This window comes from Henckelia pumila, chromosome 4, assembly GCF_033568475.1.
Source record: "Henckelia pumila isolate YLH828 chromosome 4, ASM3356847v2, whole genome shotgun sequence".
NCBI classification, from domain to species: domain Eukaryota; kingdom Viridiplantae; phylum Streptophyta; class Magnoliopsida; order Lamiales; family Gesneriaceae; genus Henckelia; species Henckelia pumila.
Genome location: NC_133123.1, coordinates 38,153,304 through 38,178,145, shown reverse-complemented (window position 1 = coordinate 38,178,145; position 24,842 = coordinate 38,153,304). Strand labels below are relative to the sequence as shown.

At 33.6% G+C, this 24,842-nt stretch overlaps 2 protein-coding genes across 2 annotated transcripts; both read left to right on the top strand.

The window, feature by feature from the left end:
- Positions 1-4,616: 4,616 nt before the first annotated feature.
- Positions 4,617-8,659, top strand: LOC140861507 (phospho-2-dehydro-3-deoxyheptonate aldolase 2, chloroplastic). The gene is made up of 5 exons (XM_073264529.1): positions 4,617-5,260; positions 6,083-6,360; positions 6,887-7,163; positions 7,276-7,521; positions 8,142-8,659. Exons 1-5 carry the CDS (start codon positions 4,733-4,735, stop codon positions 8,394-8,396), a joined length of 1,584 nt encoding a protein of 527 aa, XP_073120630.1. The 5' UTR covers positions 4,617-4,732; the 3' UTR covers positions 8,397-8,659.
- Positions 8,660-19,377: 10,718 nt separating this feature from the next.
- Positions 19,378-24,557, top strand: LOC140863678 (uncharacterized). The gene is made up of 3 exons (XM_073267273.1): positions 19,378-20,299; positions 22,441-22,551; positions 24,102-24,557. Exons 1-3 carry the CDS (start codon positions 19,649-19,651, stop codon positions 24,297-24,299), a joined length of 960 nt encoding a protein of 319 aa, XP_073123374.1. The 5' UTR covers positions 19,378-19,648; the 3' UTR covers positions 24,300-24,557.
- Positions 24,558-24,842: the final 285 nt, after the last annotated feature.

Sequence of the window (24,842 nt, the reverse complement as noted above, 5' to 3'; positions counted from 1 at the left end):
AGTTTCACGAGTTAATTTCGTAAGATGGGTTTTTTATTTGGGTCACTCGTAAAAAATATTAATTTTATATCAAAAAATTTGTGAGGCCATTTCACAAGAGACCTAATCATTTAATACAAAAAAAAAAATGAATATTTGCAAGAAAAAAAAATCCGTTAGTTCCTCTCACCCTTAAATAGCTAACTTATTACAATCGTGCACATATTCCGTGCTTGTAAAATTCGTATTTTTTTAAGAAAAAAACAAAAAGAAATTGTAATTTTTTTAAAAAAATATCGTGTTTTTATAAATAAATAGTTACTAAAACGCATCTAATATATCGATTTTATAAGTCAGTGACATTTTCGTAAATAAAAAAACAACAAAGTCACAAAGTTAATGTCATTTTGATAAAATAAGAAAACTTGTAATGATTGACAAAAGATAAAGTCATATTAATTGACTAATTTTTTTAATAATTTTGATTTTGTAGTAAATTAAGTTATGATATAATCGTAATTGTATTTTAAGTCTCACTAATTATTTGAAATTTATTAATTAAATGACATTTACTATTAAGATTTGCAATTAATTTGGTGAAACTTTATAAATGTTGAGTCTGGCGTTGTAGTTTAAAAAAATAACAAGTCCAGGTTTAAAATATTTTTGTTAAAAAAGTGAGAGTAATTTTGACGTTTAGATAAATTTTGAAAATATTGCATTGAATTTTAAATAGAAGTAGAAAAAAACTAAAAAATTCGAACTTCTAAACAAAAGCACTAATAAAAGTGTTTTTTAAAAAACCATTTTTATAAACAAATAATATATTTTTAAAAAACTAATTTTTTAGAAAAGCCATTTTCTATAAGAATATGAAAAAATATTTTGGGCGATGCTACATGTACACGAAGAAATACATAATGAGTTATACATTGCACTTGGAATTATATAACTATCCAATTAAAATGAAAGAATAATTTGATAATTTCAAATGTAATGTGTAACCCTCCATGTACATATAACATTTTCCAAGTATTTTTCATTGGTTGGCTTCTCCAACTAAACACACTCTTAATTTCTTCTATAACCCTTCATATCTTTAATTAACATCATCCGATTTCTTGAATTATTAAATATTTTATTTTGATCCATATTGAAGTAGCTAGTTATTAACAGGTTAACTAAATCAAAATTCTATAAAACAAAAATTATTAAATTTAACAATATAAGTCTATATATATATGTATTTACATAAATAAGATTATGATATAACAGTATAACACGTGTCGCGTGAACCAATCGAGTAAACTATATAACATATACGAAAGAAGTAACCCAGAAGTCAATCGACCACCGTCCACAAAAATTATTGCGAGTGCATTGGAATCTTTTTTATGAATATTCTCGAGATCAACTCAAATCTCTAAGATATTATCATATGTTTTTTTGTTTAACATCTTATTATAATTATAATTATAATTATTTCATACATGCAATCTCTTGAAAAATGGAGTGGTGGTTGTATAAAATTCGTCATACCTACTTCATTTATTTAATTTAAATTATAATCTATCTGACAACCAGAACATCTCTAACCACTAAAAGCCCCCCCACCCACGTCCTGTTGATTAGATCCAACTTCTGCAACGTCGAAGATATTAAAATCATGTTATATATATATATATTAACACTGGAATTACGTGTAATTTTATGTACGATGAGTATTTGTATTTGTATTTTTTTACCTGTTTCACTGAAATACATGATGTTGACGGAATAACTATAGTAAATATGTTATACCAATAAGGCAATTCTTATAGTTCTATCTGACACACAATCTTAAATTTGATTTGAGATTTCAGGTTAAAAAATGTTAGAATTGAAACTTGGACCTCATTCACCTCAAAAATCAGTTCAAGATGTGAGTTAGATTCAAGTTTCATTTCTAATTAACATGGTATTAGAGCCCGTGTTTCCGTTGGACGGCCCATAGTTGACCTCACTCATCCCATAGTTGACCATCCATTAATATATCTACGCTCCAGCCATTTCATTTCTGTTCGTGAGGGGCGTGTGTTGGTGTATTGATTTGCGTCTCACATAAGTTGGCTAAAAACCTGGAGCTCTTTATATGAACAAAGACAAATCTTACCTCTTGAACTAGCTTTTGAGTTGAGTTAGGTCCAAGTTTAATTTTTACAAAAATTTAAAATTATTTTTTTATGTTAAAAATATTATTCATCATTGTGTATATGATCAGTTCGACCGGTGATAATGTTACTACTGATCTACGTGTTGAAAATTCAAAGCTTCTTGTTCAATTCAAAAATTGTGGCTATCTTATCTTTACATATGGTATATGCCCCTATCTGATAATAACAACAACAATAATAATATAGTTATCAACTTAAAAACTTCTTGTTATGGTATTTATCATTTAGCTTTATAATAATATATTTTTTTAAAAAAATAAATTACAGATTAAAACGTGGGAAATCATTATGTTTTCAGAGTCAAATGGCATCAACTACCTCATAGAGCCAACATTGACACGTGATCGATCTTGGCATTTGCCTCACCAAACCGCATGTTGCACCTACTTATTCTCAATTGTATTTAATGATTTTATTCCCAATTTAGTCATCATATATATTTTTAAAATATAATATTTATTAAAACACTTATTTTTTCATATATAAAAAATTTAATTTAATTCTAATAATTAAAATAATTTTTATTTTTGTTTAGTTACAAGCATCATTTAATCTCCCCTATTCATTTTTAAATTTTTAATCAATAAAATAAGTAAGTCATTCAAACTTTAAATTATCTCATTAATATTCTTATTGATGTGGTTTATTGAACTGTTGGTCATGGTCAATAATTGCACATATTTTATCATTTACTAGAAATATAAACATTGGACATTAACTTAATTGGTTTTGAGCTACGTACACATTTTAGCTAACGTAGTAGGTGGAGCATTTTTTTAATTTGTTGTACAGAATCACAATATTTAAAAATAAATTGATAAAAAAATCAGAAATTCTCTAAATTTATTTATTATTTATTTCGAAACATCCAAAAATATTCCGTGTAAGTAGTGAAATCAAGAATTTTTATTTTCTAAAAAATGAAAAACAAGAAAACTCATTCATTCTATAGACTAAAAATGAGGGAAATTGCATTCGTAATATTGTAAGGCATAGATTGGTTTGATGTATTATTAATCTATGTATAACTTATCCCAATCAATTTCGCCTTATTTTCGTCATATTATTTATTTATTTTTTAATTAATAATTTTACATCAATTAAATCAAATAAATTATAATTTATCCATCAAATCAAATAACGTATTAACTATTTTTTCTTATTTATTTTTAATTTATATTATATTGCTTATCTATGGATTACTTATCATATCACTCAAACCAAACGGTGCCTAAGATATCATATGAATCCTAAGATATTTTAAATCACACGCACATGCTTCCAGTTCTAATGTTTGTTACTTTCAAGCAATATATGTTTTTGATTTAAAATAAAATAATCGAGCTTAAAATTATATATATATATATATATATATATTTACTTTTCTCCGATGCTGAGGTTTGGAACTTTGGACGAAGGAATTTGAGCTGTGACAAAAATTTGATTAGATAAGTGATGTTTCAAAGATAGCTGAATGTGATTTATCGTTTTTTATCAAAACAATTCAAAATTGATTTCAAGAATAAAAATATAGCAAGCATTAAATTAGAAAATTTATAATAATCAAATTATGTTCATGATGATTAATTTAAACTAGTCATCGAAGTACACGCAACATAATCGTAAATTCGAAGCGACCACAGATTGAGAGAAATATATTCACAAACTTATATGTTCAGTATCTAAGCATGAGCATTTTGGGAAGAGAAACCATGAGTTGAGTAAGAGATAAAACGTGAAGCAGTTTTCTTGAGACATGGAGTAGAAGAGATGAATAAAATATTAAAGAAAATAGAAAATTAATTGCGAAAGAAAAGAGAAAAATCCAAAGAATTAGAGGTGTCAAAACGGGCCAGCGGGGCGGGCCGACCCACAACCCGTCGCAACTCACCATTAGGCGGGCCGGGGCGGGCGGGCCTACGTGTAATTTGGCGGGTTTTTGCGGGCAACCCGCAACCCATCACAACCCACCATTTGGCGGGGTGGGGCGGGCCGGCCCAACTTTAGGCGGATTGAAAAATCTCCAACCCAACCTACCTATTTTGTATGGCGGGACGGGCCAACCCGACGGGCCTAGCCCATTTTGACACCTCTAAAAAGAATAGATGGTGTTCTCACAGTTTTTATAAGTCTCTAAAACTATTATAAAATAACATAGATATCATAGGAGGGAAAAAAATTATTTCCTTCCAAGGGTGTCCAAGTTGTTGGAATAGGTGAATTCTTGGCTAGACGTTAGTAGTTTGATTAAAAAAAAAGAAAATTTTTTTTTCTATTATTTATATATTTTTGGTTAAGGAAAAAGGAAAAAAGAGGGAAAAAAAAATGACATGACATTAAAACCTAGCAGAAGTAGTTGAATGAAAAGCGGCCACCAAACATGGCCTTTGTGTTTTGTGTATAAATAATATATTTATCGCTGCATTCTTCTTGCGTAGAGTCAGTCCATCTGCCATTCTTCTTTCTTCTCTCTTTCATTCAACATTTCTTGAATCAAAGAGATCGAAGATTTGAGAGGAATTCAATCTCATTCAAGAATAATGGCGATCACCAACTCTGCTGCTCTGTCTTCCAAATCCGTTGTTCAACCCGAGGTTTTCTTCCCATCCTCTCAAACCCACCATAAATCCGCTTCATTGGCTTATAACCCGGCTGCCCGCCGCCACATCTCCGCCGTGCACGCGGCGGAGCCTGCGAAAACACCCGTCATCACGAACAACAAACCCACCGTCCTATCCCCAGCGCCTCCGACGTCTGCAGACAAGTGGGCACCGGACACGTGGAAAACCAAGAAAGCGCTGCAGCTCCCGGAGTACCCAGATGAAGCGCATCTGCAGTCTGTTTTGAGCACCATGGAGGCATATCCTCCATTGGTGTTCGCCGGAGAGGTGAGGAGCCTGGAGGAGCGGCTGGCGGAGGCGGCATTGGGCAGAGCCTTCCTGTTGCAAGGAGGGGATTGTGCTGAGAGCTTCAAGGAGTTCAGTGCTAATAATATCCGTGACACTTTCAGGATTCTGCTTCAGATGAGTGTGGTTCTATCTTTCGGTGGGCAGTTGCCGGTTTTCAAGGTAAAAGATCGATTTTTTTTTCCGCTGCATTTTTTGCACCATCATTGATTAGTTGATTGATTGGTTATGTATTTGAAATCCTATATGTGATTGTGAGGTTGTCTTTCACTTATCTACTTCTCTTAGGTGGAGGATCTGAACATCTCCAAGTGATATTTCATATACTTAATTGGAAGATTTTCCATTTTTCTGTATATATAATCAATTTGATGTAAGGCTTTAAACCAGAAAACGTTTGTGGGGCAAAGCCTCTGTTTCCGAATACCTAATTTTTAAAATGGAATAGTATGTCACGCCATTTCTGTAGGCAAGTAGAAGGTTTGGAGATTGCCTCGTATGTTACAGTTTCTTAGAACTACTGTGAAAGTGGAAGAAAAAAAGGAGAACTTTTGGCAATGATTTGTGGATTAGTTGTTTGTTGATTGCTTTGATATGTTAATGTTTTATGATAAATGTTTGTTAATATTGGAGAAACAATGAAAGGTTTGAGACAAATAATAATTGTGGAAAGAAAAAGGTCAATATACGCCTTTAAAAGAAGAGCAGCGAAAAAAGAGATTAATCCCAAGAAAAATGGACCCTACGTTTTCAAATGAGATGCATATACTTGGTTGTTTTAATTAAGGATCAACTGATCTGTAGGCTTCCGTGTTTGTTTGCAAAAGCACATGTACTAAATGGTCCAATTTTATTTGTTTTCGAAACCTATTGTTTTAGATTATGTTTTTGAGGAAATATTTTTGACTCTATTAAACTCCGGAGAAAAACAACATAAATCCAAATTTTGTGAAGTTGAGATTTTGGATTATGTGTAATAAATAGGTTGGAAGAATGGCTGGCCAGTTCGCCAAGCCAAGATCAGATCAGTACGAGGAGAAGGATGGAGTGAAGCTGCCAAGTTACAAGGGAGATAACATAAATGGTGATGCCTTTGATGAGAAATCAAGAATCCCGGATCCTGAGAGGATGGTTCGGGCCTATTGCCAGGCCGCTTCGACCCTTAACCTTCTCCGGGCCTTCGCCACGGGAGGTTATGCTGCAATGCAGAGGGTGTCACAATGGAATCTTGATTTTGTTGAGCACAGTGAGCAGGGAGACAGGTGTGTCTAGTCTCTATTAATAATAGTAATTCTTGGACGATGTTGTGATGACCGTAAGGTTGCGTTTGGATTGAAGTATTTGAAATTATAATTTTAGTGTTAACTATGAAACATAAAGAAATCTCAAATCCTAGCTTGGATTGAAGTATTTGAAATTATAATTTTAGTGTTAACTATGAAACATAAAGAAATCTCAAATCCTAGCTTAATTATTTACAAATTACTTAGATGGATTAAAAAGGATTCTAAATCACCATTTTATTGGATGAAATTAAAATCCATTTTAATTATTGTTTGCGGTGCAACTTCTGTAAACAACAAAAAATGCATTTGAAATCTATTGATATGAAATACTTCTATCCATGAACATGTTTGATTACACATGGATCCATTGAAAATAAAAAATTCATAGTCATTATTGCCTTTGTGGAAACCAATCATGCTTAGCTTATCTTGTTCATTTTCTTGACTTTTAGAATGGGGGATTTATGTTACTTAATGTCTTTACGATCGATTGGTCCAACAGGTATCAAGAACTTGCGCACAGGGTTGACGAAGCCTTGGGATTTATGGAGGCTGCTGGACTTACAATAGACCATCCTGTCATGTCCACAACTGAATTCTGGACGTCCCATGAATGCTTGCTGTTACCTTATGAGCAAGCACTCACCAGAAAGGACTCTACTTCTGGTCTCCATTATGGTTGCTCGGCTCACATGCTTTGGGTCGGGGAACGCACAAGGCAACTAGACGGTGCACATGTTGAGTTTTTGAGAGGAGTAGCTAATCCTCTCGGTATCAAGGTATCCATCTTGTTTAAATATTGCAATGTATAAATTTTCCGCTGAGTGGATTCTAATTTCGCCTCGAATTTTCTCGTCTCTGACCGACTTTTGTGGTAAAATGACATTCCAGGTGAGCCAAAAGATGGATCCGAATGAACTTGTTAAACTCATTGAGATCCTTAATGCCGATAACAAGCCGGGGAGAATCACAGTAATTGTAAGAATGGGTGCAGAGAACATGAGAGTGAAACTTCCTCATTTGATCAGGGCTGTTCGAAGAGCTGGGCAAATTGTTACTTGGGTTTGTGATCCAATGCACGGTAACACTATCAAGGCACCTTGTGGGCTCAAAACACGTGCTTTCGATGCCATCTTGGTATGTATGCTCTTTTTCTCACCTTCTTATAGCAATTTCTTTGAATGCTCTCTTGCTTAACTCTTGTAGTGTTACTTTAAGAAACACTAGCCACAAATTTGTCGATTTGCGAATGGTATCGACAAGATATTATTTCAATGACAAATATTTATGGATCTTAAAACAATTCAGTTCTTGCAAATGGTGGTTGTAGGTTCAACTATGGAAGTAGGTGCATGTTAATCATTTAAGCACTTGCCCTCCTGATTTATTACTTTTCACATGGTAGTCACATGTTGCGTTCACTTTCAGCCAATTAAAATCCTCTCAAATCTTGTCGATTATATAACATGTTGCATGTTATATTATATGTGCAAGACTTTTTAATGACTTCTTGTCGATTATCTGTTTTCACTTGGAACGTATATGCCTTGTTCCATTATCCACACTCCATATTACGTATTATGTAGTAGACGCATTACACGATGACTTGCCCCTGGTTAATGAAATATTTGATGTTTTTTTCGAGAAAAAACATTCCCTTTCTTTAAAGGCTTGATTGATGAGATGATTCCTTCCCTTTGGAATGCGGAAGTAAATGAGCTTTTACATGACACGCAAATGGAACCTGTGATTTGCAGGCCGAGGTGAGAGCTTTCTTTGACGTGCATGATCAAGAAGGAAGTCACCCGGGTGGAATCCATCTGGAAATGACCGGTCAGAACGTGACCGAATGTATTGGAGGATCAAGAACCGTGACCTACGATGATTTGAGCTCTCGCTATCACACACATTGCGATCCAAGACTAAATGCTTCCCAATCTCTCGAACTTGCCTTCATCGTTGCCGAGAGGTTGAGGAAAAAGAGGATGGCGTCTCAACGTGTGCTTTCTTGATTCGAGACGTGGCTTCACGAGTCGCGGGGTGTCTCCAATCAGTCGATATTTCTAGATTATTATTTATAGAAACGCGAACGGGGGTTTCAAGGTTTAAAGCTCAATGCTTTTAACAAGTTTCTTGGATGGAGTCTTTGGAGAATAATCTCTCTTATTATAAGTCTGCATTTCATGTATTTATTTCGTGTAACATTATATTTGTATCTTATAGAGCATGTTCTGAACTATTTTGGAAATAAATTCTTTGTTTGGCGAATTCTTAAGGAGCATGTCTTAATAAAAGAAGCAGTTTCATTGATTTACATTGCACCTATATGTACGTGTCTCGTGCAAGTACTTACAATTTAAAAGATAACCAAGAAGGAATAAGATCAGAACTTCTATTCTAATAAGTCATCGCCTGAGAAAAAGATAAACCATGTTTTGCCAAAATATGAGCTGTCGAATTAGCAAGACGACGCATGTGGTGAAAACCCGAAAAAACACTGCTCCCCAACAAGTCCTCAATCTGATTAATTAGGATACCTTGAGTGCAGAGGGAATCCATTGACTCAATCATTTTTGGACTGCTCCCAACGAATCCGAAAATACAGAGCAATGAGACAGATCATATTGCTTGCATAAAAATATTCCATTCAGTTTTGCCGTGAGTTCTTCTCCTCCAAGAACCGAACCAGGATTCCGAATATTGGTAGATGAGGCAGCAGCAACAATCTGACCAATGTGATCGCAGATAATAACCCCCGTCGATGACAGTTGAGGTATGTCCATACAGATCTTCTTCTTTCCAAACAGCTCGAGTCATTGAGCAGAAAAGTAAACCGAGAGATTTTTGTGTGGTCTAAGCACAAACCAACCACATAACATGTAATAACATTGAATCTCCACATTGAAGTAGACAATACTAATGCATACTAAAAATATATAGGGATATGCATATCCCGCAAATGTATAGAACTCCATAAACATGCTAAATATATGGGACAATACCGACCCAAACACACTAGCTCACTTATCAGTTCCACTAGTCGATGCTTCGCTCAGTCTATCTTGCTTAACCTGTAAAACTTGTCTTGGTGACAAAACAAACCACAGCAATCCCTCATTTGGGGATGAGTCCCCAATACAATAAACCGAAAATAATATAACAAATATAAGAAAAACGTGTATTGCATGATGCCTATTACGATAATGTTTGGAAGAACTTCTAGTTAGGAAACACTTTTCAACTTTTTCTTTACAAAATTTTGAATTTTGGTGAAATTTTGTGAAAGAAAGCTGAAAAGTGTTTTTTTAGAACTTCTACCAATTAAACAATACCTCAATGCAGACGTAAATGTAATGCATGAATGGTAACAAAGAATGAGGCAACAAATGGATCCCAAACAAATGATAACAATAAACTGTGGAAACCAGTGTTAGTTCTTTAGCAAAATGTTCCAATATATTTTGAAAATAATTTCATTTTATATGAAGGAGGAGCTATTCTTTAATCCTATGCTTTAACATCAATGCTAGTCATGAATGCACATATATATAAATGCATATGAATCAGTGGTGAAGATAGTCAATTTTTTTTAAAGATACGAAGAATACGAAATAGTTGCTATAAAAGCTCATCATGTGCATGCAGTTATGCTTGTGTGAGCTTGGGCCGGGATGTGATAAGAACTAACACCGACCTCACTGTGTTTCGTATGTGTAATTTGAAATGAAAAGAGTTAAATTTGCCCTGCTTAATTTTCAATGCATTCAAGCTATCGCGCAACAAGGCATTTATAGGCAAATTTCCAGGAACACAGCATTTTGCTCAGCCACATATATACATACGCATCTCATCCTGAACCAGTTTCTGTACTTTGAACATATATAACTCACTCAGTTCTAAACCAAATTTATTATTTTTGGTGTCGTTTTGAAGATGAAAAAAAGGCTCTACAATTTTCGTATGAACAACGTATATTTTGAGATTATTTTCAGGATCCTTACCAAACTCAAAAAAAGAAGATAGCAACTGCTTACACTATATATCGAACAAGTTTTGGTACATCGAGCATAACTTGCTCAATTCTAACAAAAAAGACTTGATTGCAAAGCCAATTTCAAGCCAACACAAATTAACATTTAAAAGTTCTCTCTGATTTCCACGAGCAAAACCTGGACACATCCCATGCATGCATGCAAGCCATTTTCTGCAGTTCATACATATGGCCTCACATTAATCAACAAAACCAGAATTTTAATTCGATCGAAACAATATCATTCCAGATCAAAACATGTTGAACTTCTCAGCCTACTGCCAACATGCAAACTCGATCATTATGTTTCAAGTCTACGCACAACAACAAAAAACGGGATTTGCGACGAGTAGCATATTTTAAAACCATGGCACATAAATGACTTGAATTCAACATTTCCATAGTTCAAGGAGTTCTATATATCTTTTCGCGGAGATGTTATCGGTACATGCAGCCAGAAGACTCACTAACCAGCCATGGTGACTTGAATCGAATGCGGTTTCTGCGTGCTTAGCTTGAATCAGAAGACTTGCGGAATGTACTTATCTACACCTTAATGCCTTCAAAAATGGTATAAAAATGTATAGATACATTTTTCTAAATTTTTCTACAAGTGAGACCATGAAAGTTCACCTTCCCTAGTCTATTATTTTGTTGATTAATTTTTCATTCACCTGGCAAATTCGTTAAGCAGAATTAATTAATTGAATATATTAAACCCATTGACCACATAAATTGAGTACATTAAACCCATCAATCCACTTCTTTATAGATTTTGCTTAATATCATATCATTTTCATTGAACAATATCTGTTTAAATTACACAAAATTGGATCAAACATGATTCGCGATATTATCTCTTGCAATTTAATTAGTTAGAGTAGGTTTTTTGTGGGACTGATACGTGAGACCGGTCAACCAAACTCACATTTACAATAAAAACTAATACTTTTGACATCAAAAATAATATTTTTATTAATGCGTGACCCCCCAAAAAAATTCGTCTCACTAAATTAACCCGTGAGATCATCTAAGAATAGTTTTTGTGATTTAATTATTCGTTATAAAATCTTATAAAGTCGTCTAAGATACATTAGAGACGGGATTAAAATTTTAGATAGCCCATTTACAATCCGGGCCCGACCCATTAGGATTTTTTCATATAAAAATAACTTATTATGGTTTAATACTAATATGTATGTTATACTATCTTAAAAAGCATCAGAGTATTAGCTAGAATAATAGTTTTTTATGTCTTCGATGTAACATTTTTAAATATTGAAAATACTCTTATCAAATTATAAAAATTTAAATTATAATTTAATTAAAAATATTGAAAAAAAATATTTTAGTGAATTTGTAACTTATAATCTCAATCAAACATATATCTTATTCACGTTCAAAATATTTTACTATCTATATTATCAAATTTTTACATATCACTCCTAATTTTAAAAATATGAAAAAACCATTATTTAAAATAATAAACATTATATAAATAATCATAATAACTGTATAAATATGCAACACGTACAACTAAACTCTATTATATAGAATACATTATCACAGCTTTAATTTGAATTATTTTGTTTATGTTTTGTTATGATTGTATTAATTAAAAATTAAATGTGTGAAAATATATTGTAAAAATATAATTATTTATCGAATATTTCAATTGATTACTCAAATTTTGACTTAAGATGTTTTTTTATTGTTTAGATAATAACATCGTAAATTTTCAAATCCACTTTTTTATACCAGTATGTGGAGCATGTATGATATTGGATTTGTCAAATGATCTCTAAATTTTGGTCTATATATTAATAGATATTAATAGAAATGTGAGATTAATATTCTCTCATACATAATTCATATTTTTTTTATTTTGGAACCAATGATTAACAAATCACAATTGTTACGTAGACAAGTCATGATAATAAATTTAAATCTTATCTTATCATGTTAAAATTAATAATACACGATACAATAATTAAAGGGTGGATTATCAACGTCGCAAAGTGAGATTAATACTCTCCCAATACAGAATTCATACTTTTTTTATTTTGGAACCAATTACTCATAATTTTTTTTTTTATGTAAATGAGTCATGATAATAACCTTAAATATTACCTTAATTATCATGTTAAAAATTAATATTATTTTAAATTTTATAAGATAAATATTAATTACTTAACAGATAAAATAATGCATAATATAATAATTAAATGATGGATTAGCAACAATTATAAATTAATATTCAATTAAGATAACAATGAAAAAAAATTAATCTATGTACTTATATTTTAATGAATATTATCGAAATTAATTCAAGCTATTAACGTTTTTTAATACTAATAATAATAATAACAATCCGTATCCTAAATTTAGAATACTTCTCGACAATGTATTTCATATTAAGTAATTTTGTATTTAAGTAAATTTGGAACACAATGGATTGGGTTGAAATTATCCGAATTGACAATTTCGAGAATTAAAAAAAATATTGAGGATAAATACACAATTAAAATTCTTATTTATTATTTTATATAGAATATTAGATTCATATAGTTAAGTTTATAGTTTGAAGTAGAATTTCCTTTTGAAATCAATTCTATTTATAATTAGGCTATGTTTGGTAGCCTTATTAATAATCCATGTACAAATTTATCCTTTCTAATCCTACGTTCTTCTCATCATATTATTTATTCATCTATTAATTATAGTTTTACATCAATCAAATCATTAATTATTTATCATACATCAATCAAATCATTGAATTTAAATTACTATATTACCCTCTATAAATAATATTATTTATATTTTATTTATTTTTTAAAAGGATAAATAGTAATTTATAATTTTTATATAAAATTTAATCAATCAAATCAAATCAAATCAACAATAATCTATCAATCAAATCAAAAATTTTATTCACTATCATTTCTTATTTATTTTTCGGGAAATTGTGAATAAATCCCCGTTGGCAAACTTAACTTGTTTCTCAGTCTCCATTTCAGAAATTATGTGTTTCCACTACCTGACAAAAGCCTGACATGTGTTTGAACTCCCCAATTGATGCTAAATTACGAAATTGCCCTCAACTTTTCATGAAACCAAATAATATCAATTCAAATTATTGAATGATTATGGAGATCGTTCGTTTTATTTTTTTAGTCTTATTGTATTGATTGTGATTATTTTTTTGTCTAAATTTTTTATTTATTTTCTTTTATTAATTGTTTGAAATTCTTGAATGATTATGCAGATGTTCGTTTTACTTGAAATCCTTCAATAATATTTTAAAGTTCATAAATTATTTTTTTAGTTATTTATTTTCATGTATTTATCACTATTTTTATGTGTTTGTTTTTGAATTTGTTATGTGGTTTTTGTTTATATTATTGGTCGTTTCAGTTGAATCATTATTAATTGAGTAACACTATTGTGAGAGGTCTCATTCGTGAGACGGGTCAACCCTACCCATGTTTATAATAATAAGTAATACTTTTGGCAAAAAATGTAATACTTTTTAATGGATAACCCATATAAGAGATCCGTATCAAAAAAATGACCCTTGAGACTGTCTCATATGAGTTTTTATCTTATTCATTTGAAATGATTGAGTGACGATCATTTATTTTGTTTTTTGAATTGTTTTTTAAGCTGCTTGTTAATTCATTTTGTAATTTCATTGGAGTATCCCGTTACAAATAAAAAAACAGTGACGATGGACACTAATCGAGCTTGTGTTGCTGCGAGTATATATTCTGAAGAACTGAGTATATCATCTGATGAACAAGAATCGCTGGAAAAACAAGTTTGAATAATTTTTATTGTATGGTTATGCTTTTGAGTTTGTTGTAAGTACATAATTATTAATTATTAGGAAGACATTTTGTAAACTCAATGTAGTTCAATCTGTTATTTAAGCTTAAGCGAAACCAATTTTTATGCGTGCTCTGTATTTTGTACAAAAATTTAAGGTAATAGTACATAACTAGTATAATTTAGTATAATTCTTCGTCTTTCCAGATTGTTAAATTGTTTTACTAATATTGAATATATATGTCAACCAGCTAAAATAAATTAGGTACGAATTCTTCTGAATTCAGAATAAATCCAAAATAATTTGAAACAATCTCAGATGAATCGTGATCCAATTCATGAATTTTGGTCATCTTATGTCATGTGTATTATTTGGAAAATATATAAGTGAATACATCGTAATGAGATCAGGTGTAAATGTGGGTGACAAAGATCGGCCTTGACAAACGAAATTAAATTTGATTTGAATTGTCCCTGATTTTGAATAATTCCAAATATATTTGGAATAATATTCGAAATTTATCGCACAAGTATATATGAAATAGGAATGATGGACTCATTCTTTGCACACCTACAAATATGTTATGATTTGGTACATTATACACATCGTGATCTTTATTAGCAAAAATTTTTAACAGAATGGTGCTCTCATTGGGTCATTATCAATGTCTTCATCCTACACCTTAGACAAGAGTGGGCCAAGACACATTACTAGACAAATACTTGGGTGATGTTTTTACCAATCTCTAGGGATTGAAAAGTCATCTTCACTTGTGTTATGCAATGAATTATAGGATATTGGTGCATGTTAACATGAACATGCCTTTTTGTTCCGCAAATCAAAAAGATTATTCTGCATAATTTTGAGATTGTTCCTAATACATGACATTTTGATCCAAAGTCACTTTCACTATTAGATTGTGATCTTTCTGGCCCACAATATTTGTCCTATAATCGGAGCACATTGTTTTCGATTCAGTAATATTTATCTCGTCTCTACGTACTGGTTGTGCTCGATCTCGCACGCACATGTTCTGAAAGATGAGCGTTATTAGAATAAATGATAGTTATAAAAAATGAGAAAACATCATATTAAACAAGTTACGAGTTTGGATTTTGAAAAATATACCCCTATTTTCTACATTGAGTGGCAATCAACATCCACAAATGGTGCTCCCATTGGATCATGATCAATGTCTTCTTCCTACACCTTAGACAATAGTGGGGCAAGACACATTACTAGACAAACACTTGGGTGATGTTTTTACCAATCTCTAGTGATTGAAAACTCATCTCCACTTGTGTTATGCAGTGAATTATAGGATATTGGTGCATGTTAACATGGGCATGCCTTCTTGTTCCGCAAATCAAAAAGATTAATATTCTGTATAATTTTAAGATTGTTCCTAATACATGTCATTTTGATCCAAAGTCACTTTCACTAGTAGAGTGTGATCTTTGTGACCCACAATGTTTATCCTACAATCGGAACACATTGTTCTCGATTCAGTAATATTTATCTCGTCTCTACATACTAGTTGTGCTCGATCTTGCACGCACATGTTTTGAAAGATGAACGTTATTAGAATAAATGATAGTTATAAAAAAATAAGAAAACACCATATTAAACAAGTTACGAGTTTGGATTTTGAAAAATATACCCCTATTGTCTACATTGAGTGGCAATCAACATGCACAAATGGTGCTCCCATTGGGTCATGATCAATGTCTTCTTCCTACACCTTAGACAAGAGTGGGGCAAGACACATTACTAGACAAACACTTGGGTGATGTTTTTACCAATCTCTAGGGATTATAAACTCATCTCCAATTGTGTTATGCAGTGAATTATAGGATATTGGTGCATGTTAACATGGGCATGCCTTCTTGTTCCGCAAATCAAAAAGATTATTCTGCATAATTTTGAGATTGTTCCTAATACATCCCATTTTGATCCAAAGTCACTTTCACTATTAGAGTGTGATCTTTGTGACCCAAAATGTTTGTCCTACAATCGGAACACATTGTTCTCGATTCAGTAATATTTATCTCGTCTCTATGTACTAGTTGTGCTCGATCTCGCACGCACATATTCTGAAAGATGGGCGTTATTAGAGTAAATGATAGTTATAAAAAATGAGAAAACATCATATTAAACAAGTTACGAGTTTGGATTTTGAAAAATATACCCCTATTATCTATATTGAGTGGCAATCAACATTCACAAATGGTGCTCTCATTGGGTCATGATCAATGTCTTCCTCCTACACCTTAGACAAGAGTGGGGGGGTAAGACACACTACTAGACAAATACTTTGGTGATGTTTTTACCAATCTCTAGGGATTGAAAACTCCTCTTCACTTGTGTCATGCAGTGTATTATAGGATATTGGTGCATGTTAACATGGGCGTGCCTTTTTGTTCCTCAATTCAAAAAGATTATTCTGCATAATTTTGAGATTGTTCCTAATACATGACATTTTGATCCAAAGTCACTTTCACTAGTAGAGTGTGATCTTTGTGGCCCACAATGTTTGTCCTACAATCGAAACACATTGTTCTCGATTCAGTAATATTTATCTCGTCTCTACGTACCAGTTGGCTCGATCTCGCACGCACATGTTCTGAAAGATGAGCGTTATTAGAATAAATGATAGTTATAAAAAATGAGAAAACATCATATTAAACAAGTTACGAGTTTGGATTTAGAAAAATATACTCCTATTGTCTACATTGAGTGGCAATCAACATTCACAAATGGTGCACCCATTGGGTCATGATCAATGTCTTCTTCCTACACCTTAGACAAGAGTGGGGCAAGACACACTACTAGAAAAATACTTGGGGTGATGTTTCTACCAATATCTAGGGATTCAAAACTCCTCTCCACTTATGTAATGCAGTGTATTATAGGATATTGGTGCATTTTAACATAGGCATGCCTTTTTGTTCCGCAAATCAAAAAGATTGTTCCAAAATCCAAACTCGTAACTTGTTTAATATGATTTTTTCTCATTTTTTAGAAATATCATTTACTCTAATAACGCTCATCTTTCAGAACATGTGCGTGCGAGATCGAGCACAACTAGTACGTAGAGACGAGATAAATATTACTGAATCGAAAACAATGTGTTCCGATTGTAGTACAAACATTCTGGGCCACAAAGATCACACTCTACTAGTAAAAGTGACTTTGGATCAAAATTGCATATATTAGGAACAATCTCAAAATTATGCAGAATATTCTTTTTGATTTGCAAAACAAGAAGGCATGACCATGTTAACATGCACCAATATCCTATAATACACTGCATACCACAAGTGGATATGAGTTTTCAATCCCTAGAGATTGGTAGAAACATCATCCAAGTATTTGTCTAGTAATGTGTCTTGTCTCACTCTTGTCTAAGGTGTAAGATGAAGACATTGATAATGACCCAATGAGAGCACCATTCTGTTAAAAAATTTTGCTAATAAAGATCACGATGTGTATTATGTACCAAATCATAACATATTTGTCGGTGTGCAAAGAATGAGTCCATCATTCCTATTTCATATGTACTTGTGCGATAAATTTCGAATATTATTCCAAATATATTTGGAATTATTCAGAATCAGGGACAATTCAAATCAAATTTAATTTCATTTGTCAAGGTCGATCTTTGTCACCCACAATTACACGTGATCTCATTACGATGTATTCACTTATATATTTTCCAAATAATACACGACATAAGATGACCAAAATTCATGAATTGGATCACGATTCATCTGAGATTGTTCCAAATTATTTTGGATTTATTCTGAATTCAGAAGAATTCGAACCTAATTTATTTTAGCTGGTTGACATATATATTCAATCTTAGTAAAACAATTTATCAATCTGGAAAGACGAAGAATTATACAAGTTATGTACTATTACCTTAAACTTTTGTACAAAATACAGAACACGCATAAAAATTGGTTTCCCTTAAACTTAAATAACATATTGAACTACATTGAGTTTACAAAATGTCTACCTAATAATTAATAATTTCGTACTTACAACAAACTTAAAAGCATAACCATACAATAAAAATCATTCAAACTTGTTTTTCCAGCGATCCATGTTCATCAGATGATATACTCAGTTTTTCATAATATATACTCGCAACAACACAAGCTTGATTAGTGTCTATCTTCACTGTCTTTTTATTTGTAACGGGATACTCCAATGAAATTACAAAATGAATTAACAAGCAGCTTAAAAAAAATTTGAAAAACAAAATAAATGATCGTCACTCAATCATTTCAAATGAATAAGACAAAAACTCATATGAGACAGTCTCAAGGGTCATTTTTTTGATACGGGTTTCTTATATGGGTTATCCATTAAAAAGTATTACATTTTTTGCCAAAATTATTACTTATTATTATAAATATGGGTAGAGTTGACTCGTCTCACGAATGAGACCTCTCACAAGAGTGTTACTCAATGAATAATTATTCAACAGAAACGACCAACAATATAAAAAAAAACCACATAACAAATTCAAGAACAAAAACATAAAAATAGTGATAAATACATGAAAATAAATAACTAAAAAAAATAATTTATGAACCTTAAAATATTATTGAAATATTTCAAGTAAAACGAACGTTTGCATAATCATTCAAGAATTTCAAACAATTAATAAAAGAAAATAAATAAAAATTTAGACAAAAAAAATAATCACAATCAATACAATAAGACTAAAAAAATAAAACCAACGTCTGCATAATCATTCTAGAATTTCAATTGGTATTATTTGGTTTCATGTAAAGTTGAGGACAATTTCGTAATTTAGCATCAATTGGGGAGTTCAAACACATGTCAGGCTTTTGTCAGGTAGTGTAAACACATAATTTCTGAAATGGGGACTGAGAAGCAAGTTAAGTTTGCCAACTTATTCATAATTTCCCCTTTATTTTTTATTACAATACATTTTTTATCTATATATTATTTATCTCATCATCTGTACAAATTTAAGATTTGATATATTTTTTCGGTTACAAAATACAATCGAAATATATGAAACTGAAATTCTTCCTTCCAAACATGACCTAAAATTCAGATACGGATCGAAAACATGAGATTGTTTTACAAATCGGACAGACACATAAATTTTAACTGGTGAAGTTTCAGGTTGAATTCACTGCGCAGCACAGTAATCTAGCAATCTTAGCTTTCCCTCGGGAAAAATAAAAATTAAAAAGTGTTTCTGGCAACGTCCGCTTCGGTATTGTGCACACAACTCTCCGAATCCCCAAATTTTCGAAGAAAACCTCGAAATCCGTGCGAAAAAGCTCCACAATCCAGCAATCTACCACTCAAATCCGAGTGCTTAATCCCTAACATCGATCACAATCAGCCTTTGCGTTCAGCATGAGATGATGTCACTTGCACTTCAAGCCATCTTCATCAACCAGAATCCCACAATCCTCTATCTCTCTCTGCCCAGAACCCATTTCTTGAAATCCTCGAATTTGCCGTTTTCGCCCCTGAATTCGAAGACCCAGTTCCGCAATTACGGGATTTTGACATCCAACGATTGCCTTACGCCAGTCAAAAGAATCAGTGAATCTTTCCGGAAGTCTTACGGAAATTCACGGCCACGAGCTAATGGCGAGAGGGCTGCCTCCGCTGAGTTAGATTTCGATGGTTTCCTGTCGATTCTCGAATTCATCACCCTCGCTTCCTCCGCCGTGATTTGTGTTTACGTGGTGGTAAGCAGTGGATTGCAAAAGGCGGAGATTTTGAAGTGGGTGGGGAGCAAGATTTTGGCTTGGCAGTTTGCGGGTTTGTTGAGTGGTGTGGTGCTTGGGGCTGTCATAAGGCGGCGGCAATGGAGGAGATTTTCTGGACCTGGGTTTTCGAGAGGATTGGCTTCCCCTGGGTCTAATTTGTTGGAGAGGGTGGAGAAATTGGAGGAGGATCTTCGTAGCTCAGCTACTATAATTCGGGTTTTGTCGCGGCAACTTGAGAAGCTGGGGATGCGATTCCGGCTCACCCGGAAGGCTCTGAAGGAACCCATTGCGGAGGTAATATCATTAACGTAATTCTTGTTTCAATTCACCAATGGAAGTATAATGAGGTGATGGAAAATGTTTCTCTCGTTGCAATGGGCGACGACTGAGAACTGTTGAGCTCTCTCTTGACATACAGCCACTAATCACCATGAATGATTAATTTACACTTCATCCTTTTCGTTCTAAAAGTGAACTTACGTGGCCATTTAAATTTGAAAATGTGGTATAACCTTTTCTTGGAAAGGATTCTTGTGTTAATCATAAATTGCAAGGAAGTGCCTCTCAAGGTTGTGGCGCTATGCATATTCTTCCCAAAAATTTTATGGATTAAAATATGTTCCTCTGCTGCACTTTGTTAGGGAAGGATGGGGTGGGGAAAAGAGTGAATTGGGTAGATGCTTGCTGTCTGGGGATTGAAGAAATGTTTTTGGCTCATAAGACGATTGAAAACATCTGATTGGATTCAGATGGCAGACTATAAAACTCAAGTCCGCTTTTTAATACTTGATGTATAATTCAGTTGGAAATTGAGGTCGAACTAGAGATTGTGCTTGGCTTGTTTAAAACTTAGACAATGTGACAATTACCAAAATCATTCAGATATCTATTATCTATGGATAGTGGGTTCCTTGTGGGTGGCTGCAATTCGACTTTAGTGTCTGACAACCGCAAGTAGAATATTGAAGTCCAAGTGCCTGTTGGGTCAGTTTCTGACTCATGCTGCCTCTCACTATTAGAAGATGAGAGAAAACCACATTTCTTACAAAAAGGGCAGTGTGTGCAACAACCATCGGGGCCCACATCAGAATACTAACAAGCATGTCATAAAGGATTCAACTGAGACCTCTTCCTTGGCCCGAGATTTTCTAAATTGGATTTTCCGTGTTACAACAGAGAGGCAGATCCACTCGCATGGTTAAGTCGATGCGAGCATTTCTTTTGCCACCAACAAACAGCGGAGATGGAAAAGGTAGGCCTTGCCCCGTACCACCTCACCTGGACGGGGAAGCCCAATTGTGGTTCGTCAAACTGGAGCATGATATTCCCAATATCACTTGGGACAGTTTCTCATCCGAATGTCATCTCAGGTTCGGGCCGCCCACCTGTGGAAACGCTTTGGGGGAATCAGCTAAACCGCACTAAATTCGTACAGCCACCCATCTGCAGAAACACTTTCTCGTCCGAATGATATTTCTTGGGAATGTACTAGTTTAAATTTTAGCCAGAAACAATTCGTAAACCTGTCTCTCCGTGTCATGGCTTCTAGAAAAATATGGGAATTGTAGTTACTATAGACTGGTGGCAATAGCTGGGAGAAGTCTTTCGGTCGGCTTCGGTACCTATTGATGAGGAGAAGCCTACACATGCTATGCAGTTTCGCCACCCCCCACCCCCAAGCACCCCCCGGCTCAGGGGGGACCAGAAAACGCCTTTCATTTTCCCTCCTTCGTCGGCCCTTGCCGCCTTACTTAACAAACCCTCGAGCCTCCTTTGCGCCGCCTTCCTCATAGAAGCCGCCGTGTTGACCCCGAAGGCCGAATTCTATGGTACAGAACGCTGTAATAATAATTGGGCCATGAGAGACTTTTTTAAGTCTTGCAAAAGAAAGGGCCTGTTGATAGAACTGGGCGTGGAGGCGATACTAGTTATCAGGTCAGAGAGAGGCCTGACCCGTAAGCTGGCCCCCTTAAAAACCCATTACAAGTGGAGGCACTGCTGATGGTAGTTGATAGTGGAGTGAGTGGAGAAGTAAGGAAAGAAGTAGCTGACCATGAATAGTATCTTAATCTTGAAATGTTTAGAGTTCTACGGTTTGAAAATTTTCTAATTCATTAGTGAAATATTGTATATCAGCAATAATAGGAATAACTTGTCTATAACTCTATGGGACAAACTAACGTATAAACATTAAACAGAAAATTAATATCTCCATTTGCAAGTCTTCATTTGCTTCATCAAGCAAGTGCAATTTGGTTTAGGATCCACTCAATAGACTGAAGCACAAATAGTGAAATTATACGAAAAGAATTCGTCAAGCTGGTAAGATAGCTCGATTTCCCCCAGCCCTAAATTGTGGAGCTAGATTAGGTTATTAGGCAGTGCTTTTGCGGAACTTCAAATTGACTACTCTTCCCTTTATTCACTTCTTTCAGACTGCAGCTTTGGTCCAGAAGAATTCTGAGGCAACCCGAGCATTGGCAGAGCAAGAAGACATGCTGGAGAAGGAGCTTGGTGAAATTCAAAAGGTTCTCCTTGCTATGCAGGTATATATTGAATATTATATTCTACGCTGAGAAAATATGATTGCTGCACATTGCTTGAAACAGAAATTTGGCATTTTATGTACTTAAATTTGTAAATTCTTTTACAAAACTTAGGATGAAAGTTTTTACTATAGCTCCAAATGACACATGCATATCTTTTTGCTACCTAGTGTAACTGGATAAAACTCGTGAATCATGTAACTTTTTTCCTTTTTCCATTTATACTTTTAAAATGTAATAGTAAATACATAGGTTAGGGTAACTTCACTTTGGAGGATTTCAGGGAATTTTTTAAGTTGTTACATACTTACAAAGCATTCTTGTACGACAAGTGGCCCTAATTTTTGCTGTTCAGAAATTCCAGCTAATGTGTTTCATGTCTACAGATTTATAGATTGGTTTATCTTCCAATCTTCTTAGAAATTAAGCCGATGTAAGAAAAATTAAGTTCCACTTGAATCGTTAGTTGAAGATTACATTAGTTCCACTTGATAGAATATGCAACTTTTTTTGGACAATTCTACATTGCCTATAATTTGAGTAGCAAATGGATTTGAAACTTTGTCTTGGTTGTTATAACTACATCAAAATAATGGCGAGTTGCAAAGTTGTGGAGATATATACTCCCTCACTCCCAATTTTGATGTTCCAGTTTGTGTTTAGGACGCCCCATTAATATTCCATTTATTACAATTAAATATATTGTGGTAAAAAGAATCCTTTCATGCAACTAACTTATTCTTTTTTAACGCGCATGAAATGTGCGTATTAAAGTATTTCCTTTTTATATTTCTCACTCTTCTTGATCAAATTATCCTTCACCGCATAGTTTAACTTTAATCAGCCATTTCAGATACTTCTCGTATGTTTTATTGAAGTCCTTTAGCATGGGTCACATTAAGAACACGAAGCCTCTCGAAGATTAAATTTCCGACTGTCTCTTATTAATTATTATTATGAATGTATTAGTTTCGCACTTAAATTATATATATTGTGGATATTTTAGTTATATGACCCTTTAAAATATAATCTGGATTAAAAGGGGGAACATACGCACCTAATTGAGAAACATAGGGGCTAATAAGACAATAAATATTACATGGAGGGTATTTGTGCTTTTAAGTGATAATAATACGAGGGTGTAGAGCACAATTCTTCCGCCAAAATGACCATCAAATATGGTCGGTGGAAGTGACGTTGTATCTCGAACATTTTTACTGACCTATGCAAGGCTCTACTAATCAAATATAAATTCATTTACACATTTTAATGTTTCATTCACATTGAGTTCGATTTGCTTCTAAAACGGGCTTAAATGACGACACTACTTTTGAATTGGAGTGGCTGCCATCCAAGTTTCATTATATTTCTTTTGTCTGGCTTAATATTGTACATCGACGCCTTATTTTTTCCAAATATATTTGTTAGAACGGTTCAAAGGTGTCGTCAACCAGCTTGTGGCCTGAAACTTTTACAACTTGATGCATATTTCTCAATTTCTCTTTCTTTGCATTTCGTTCAGTTTATGTGATATATATCAACTTCTTCAGGAGCAACAGCAAAAACAGTTTGAGCTCATTCTTGCAATCGGGAAGACTGGAAAGTTATTGGAGACCAAACAAGCAACTATTCAAGACAGGAATTCAACCGAGGCTTCTAAACCAAAGGTAGACAGATTCCCAAATTTGGAAATCAACCAAGTTGAGGCCATGTCATTACAGACAGAAGCTAACAATGACAAACCATAAATTTCATTAATCCCGTGGCTTGCCCTCCAGACGTGTTTGATGAGGGACTCAATCGTGTCCTTTTCATGGCTCGCTGGTCTCTACATGATCTGCTTACTCCGATTTCTTGGCCACGTTGACATGATTCTTAGAACAGCACATTGTGGAAGAGGGAAAGCGAGGAGTGACATTGTTTTGTTCCCAATACTTGAAAAAAAAAAAATACACACTCTTTGTATCAATAACATGTTTTTCTTTAATGGTTCTCAGGGTTCATATCAATTTACTGAATGTGTGTATCGTGTAGCGTGGTGTTATGAGAAGTGTGGTGATCCATAGTAGGGGTGCAAACGAATCGAATCGAGTCAAATAATGGTAAAATTTTAAAGCTCGAATTCGGCTCGATAAGAGTATATTCGAGTTCGAGCTCGATTCGAAGTTCGATAATTTCAAATATTTTGGCTCGAGCTCGGCTCGAAATGAAGTTCGAGTTCGGCTCGAAATATTCGAACCTATTCGTGAACTATTCAGATATTATGGTTCGAAAAGCTCGAAATGTTCGAA

Excerpts from the sequence above, each read along its gene's own strand:
- LOC140863678 (XM_073267273.1), top strand. The coding sequence starts at position 19,649 with ATGATGTCACTTGCACTTCAAGCCATCTTCATCAACCAGAATCCCACA. Across the intron at positions 20,300-22,440 it reads TGAAGGAACCCATTGCGGAG|ACTGCAGCTTTGGTCCAGAA; the intron begins GTAATATCATTA and ends CACTTCTTTCAG. Across the intron at positions 22,552-24,101 it reads AGGTTCTCCTTGCTATGCAG|GAGCAACAGCAAAAACAGTT; the intron begins GTATATATTGAA and ends CAACTTCTTCAG.
- LOC140861507 (XM_073264529.1), top strand. The coding sequence starts at position 4,733 with ATGGCGATCACCAACTCTGCTGCTCTGTCTTCCAAATCCGTTGTTCAA. Across the intron at positions 5,261-6,082 it reads GGCAGTTGCCGGTTTTCAAG|GTTGGAAGAATGGCTGGCCA; the intron begins GTAAAAGATCGA and ends TGTAATAAATAG. Across the intron at positions 7,522-8,141 it reads GTGCTTTCGATGCCATCTTG|GCCGAGGTGAGAGCTTTCTT; the intron begins GTATGTATGCTC and ends TGTGATTTGCAG.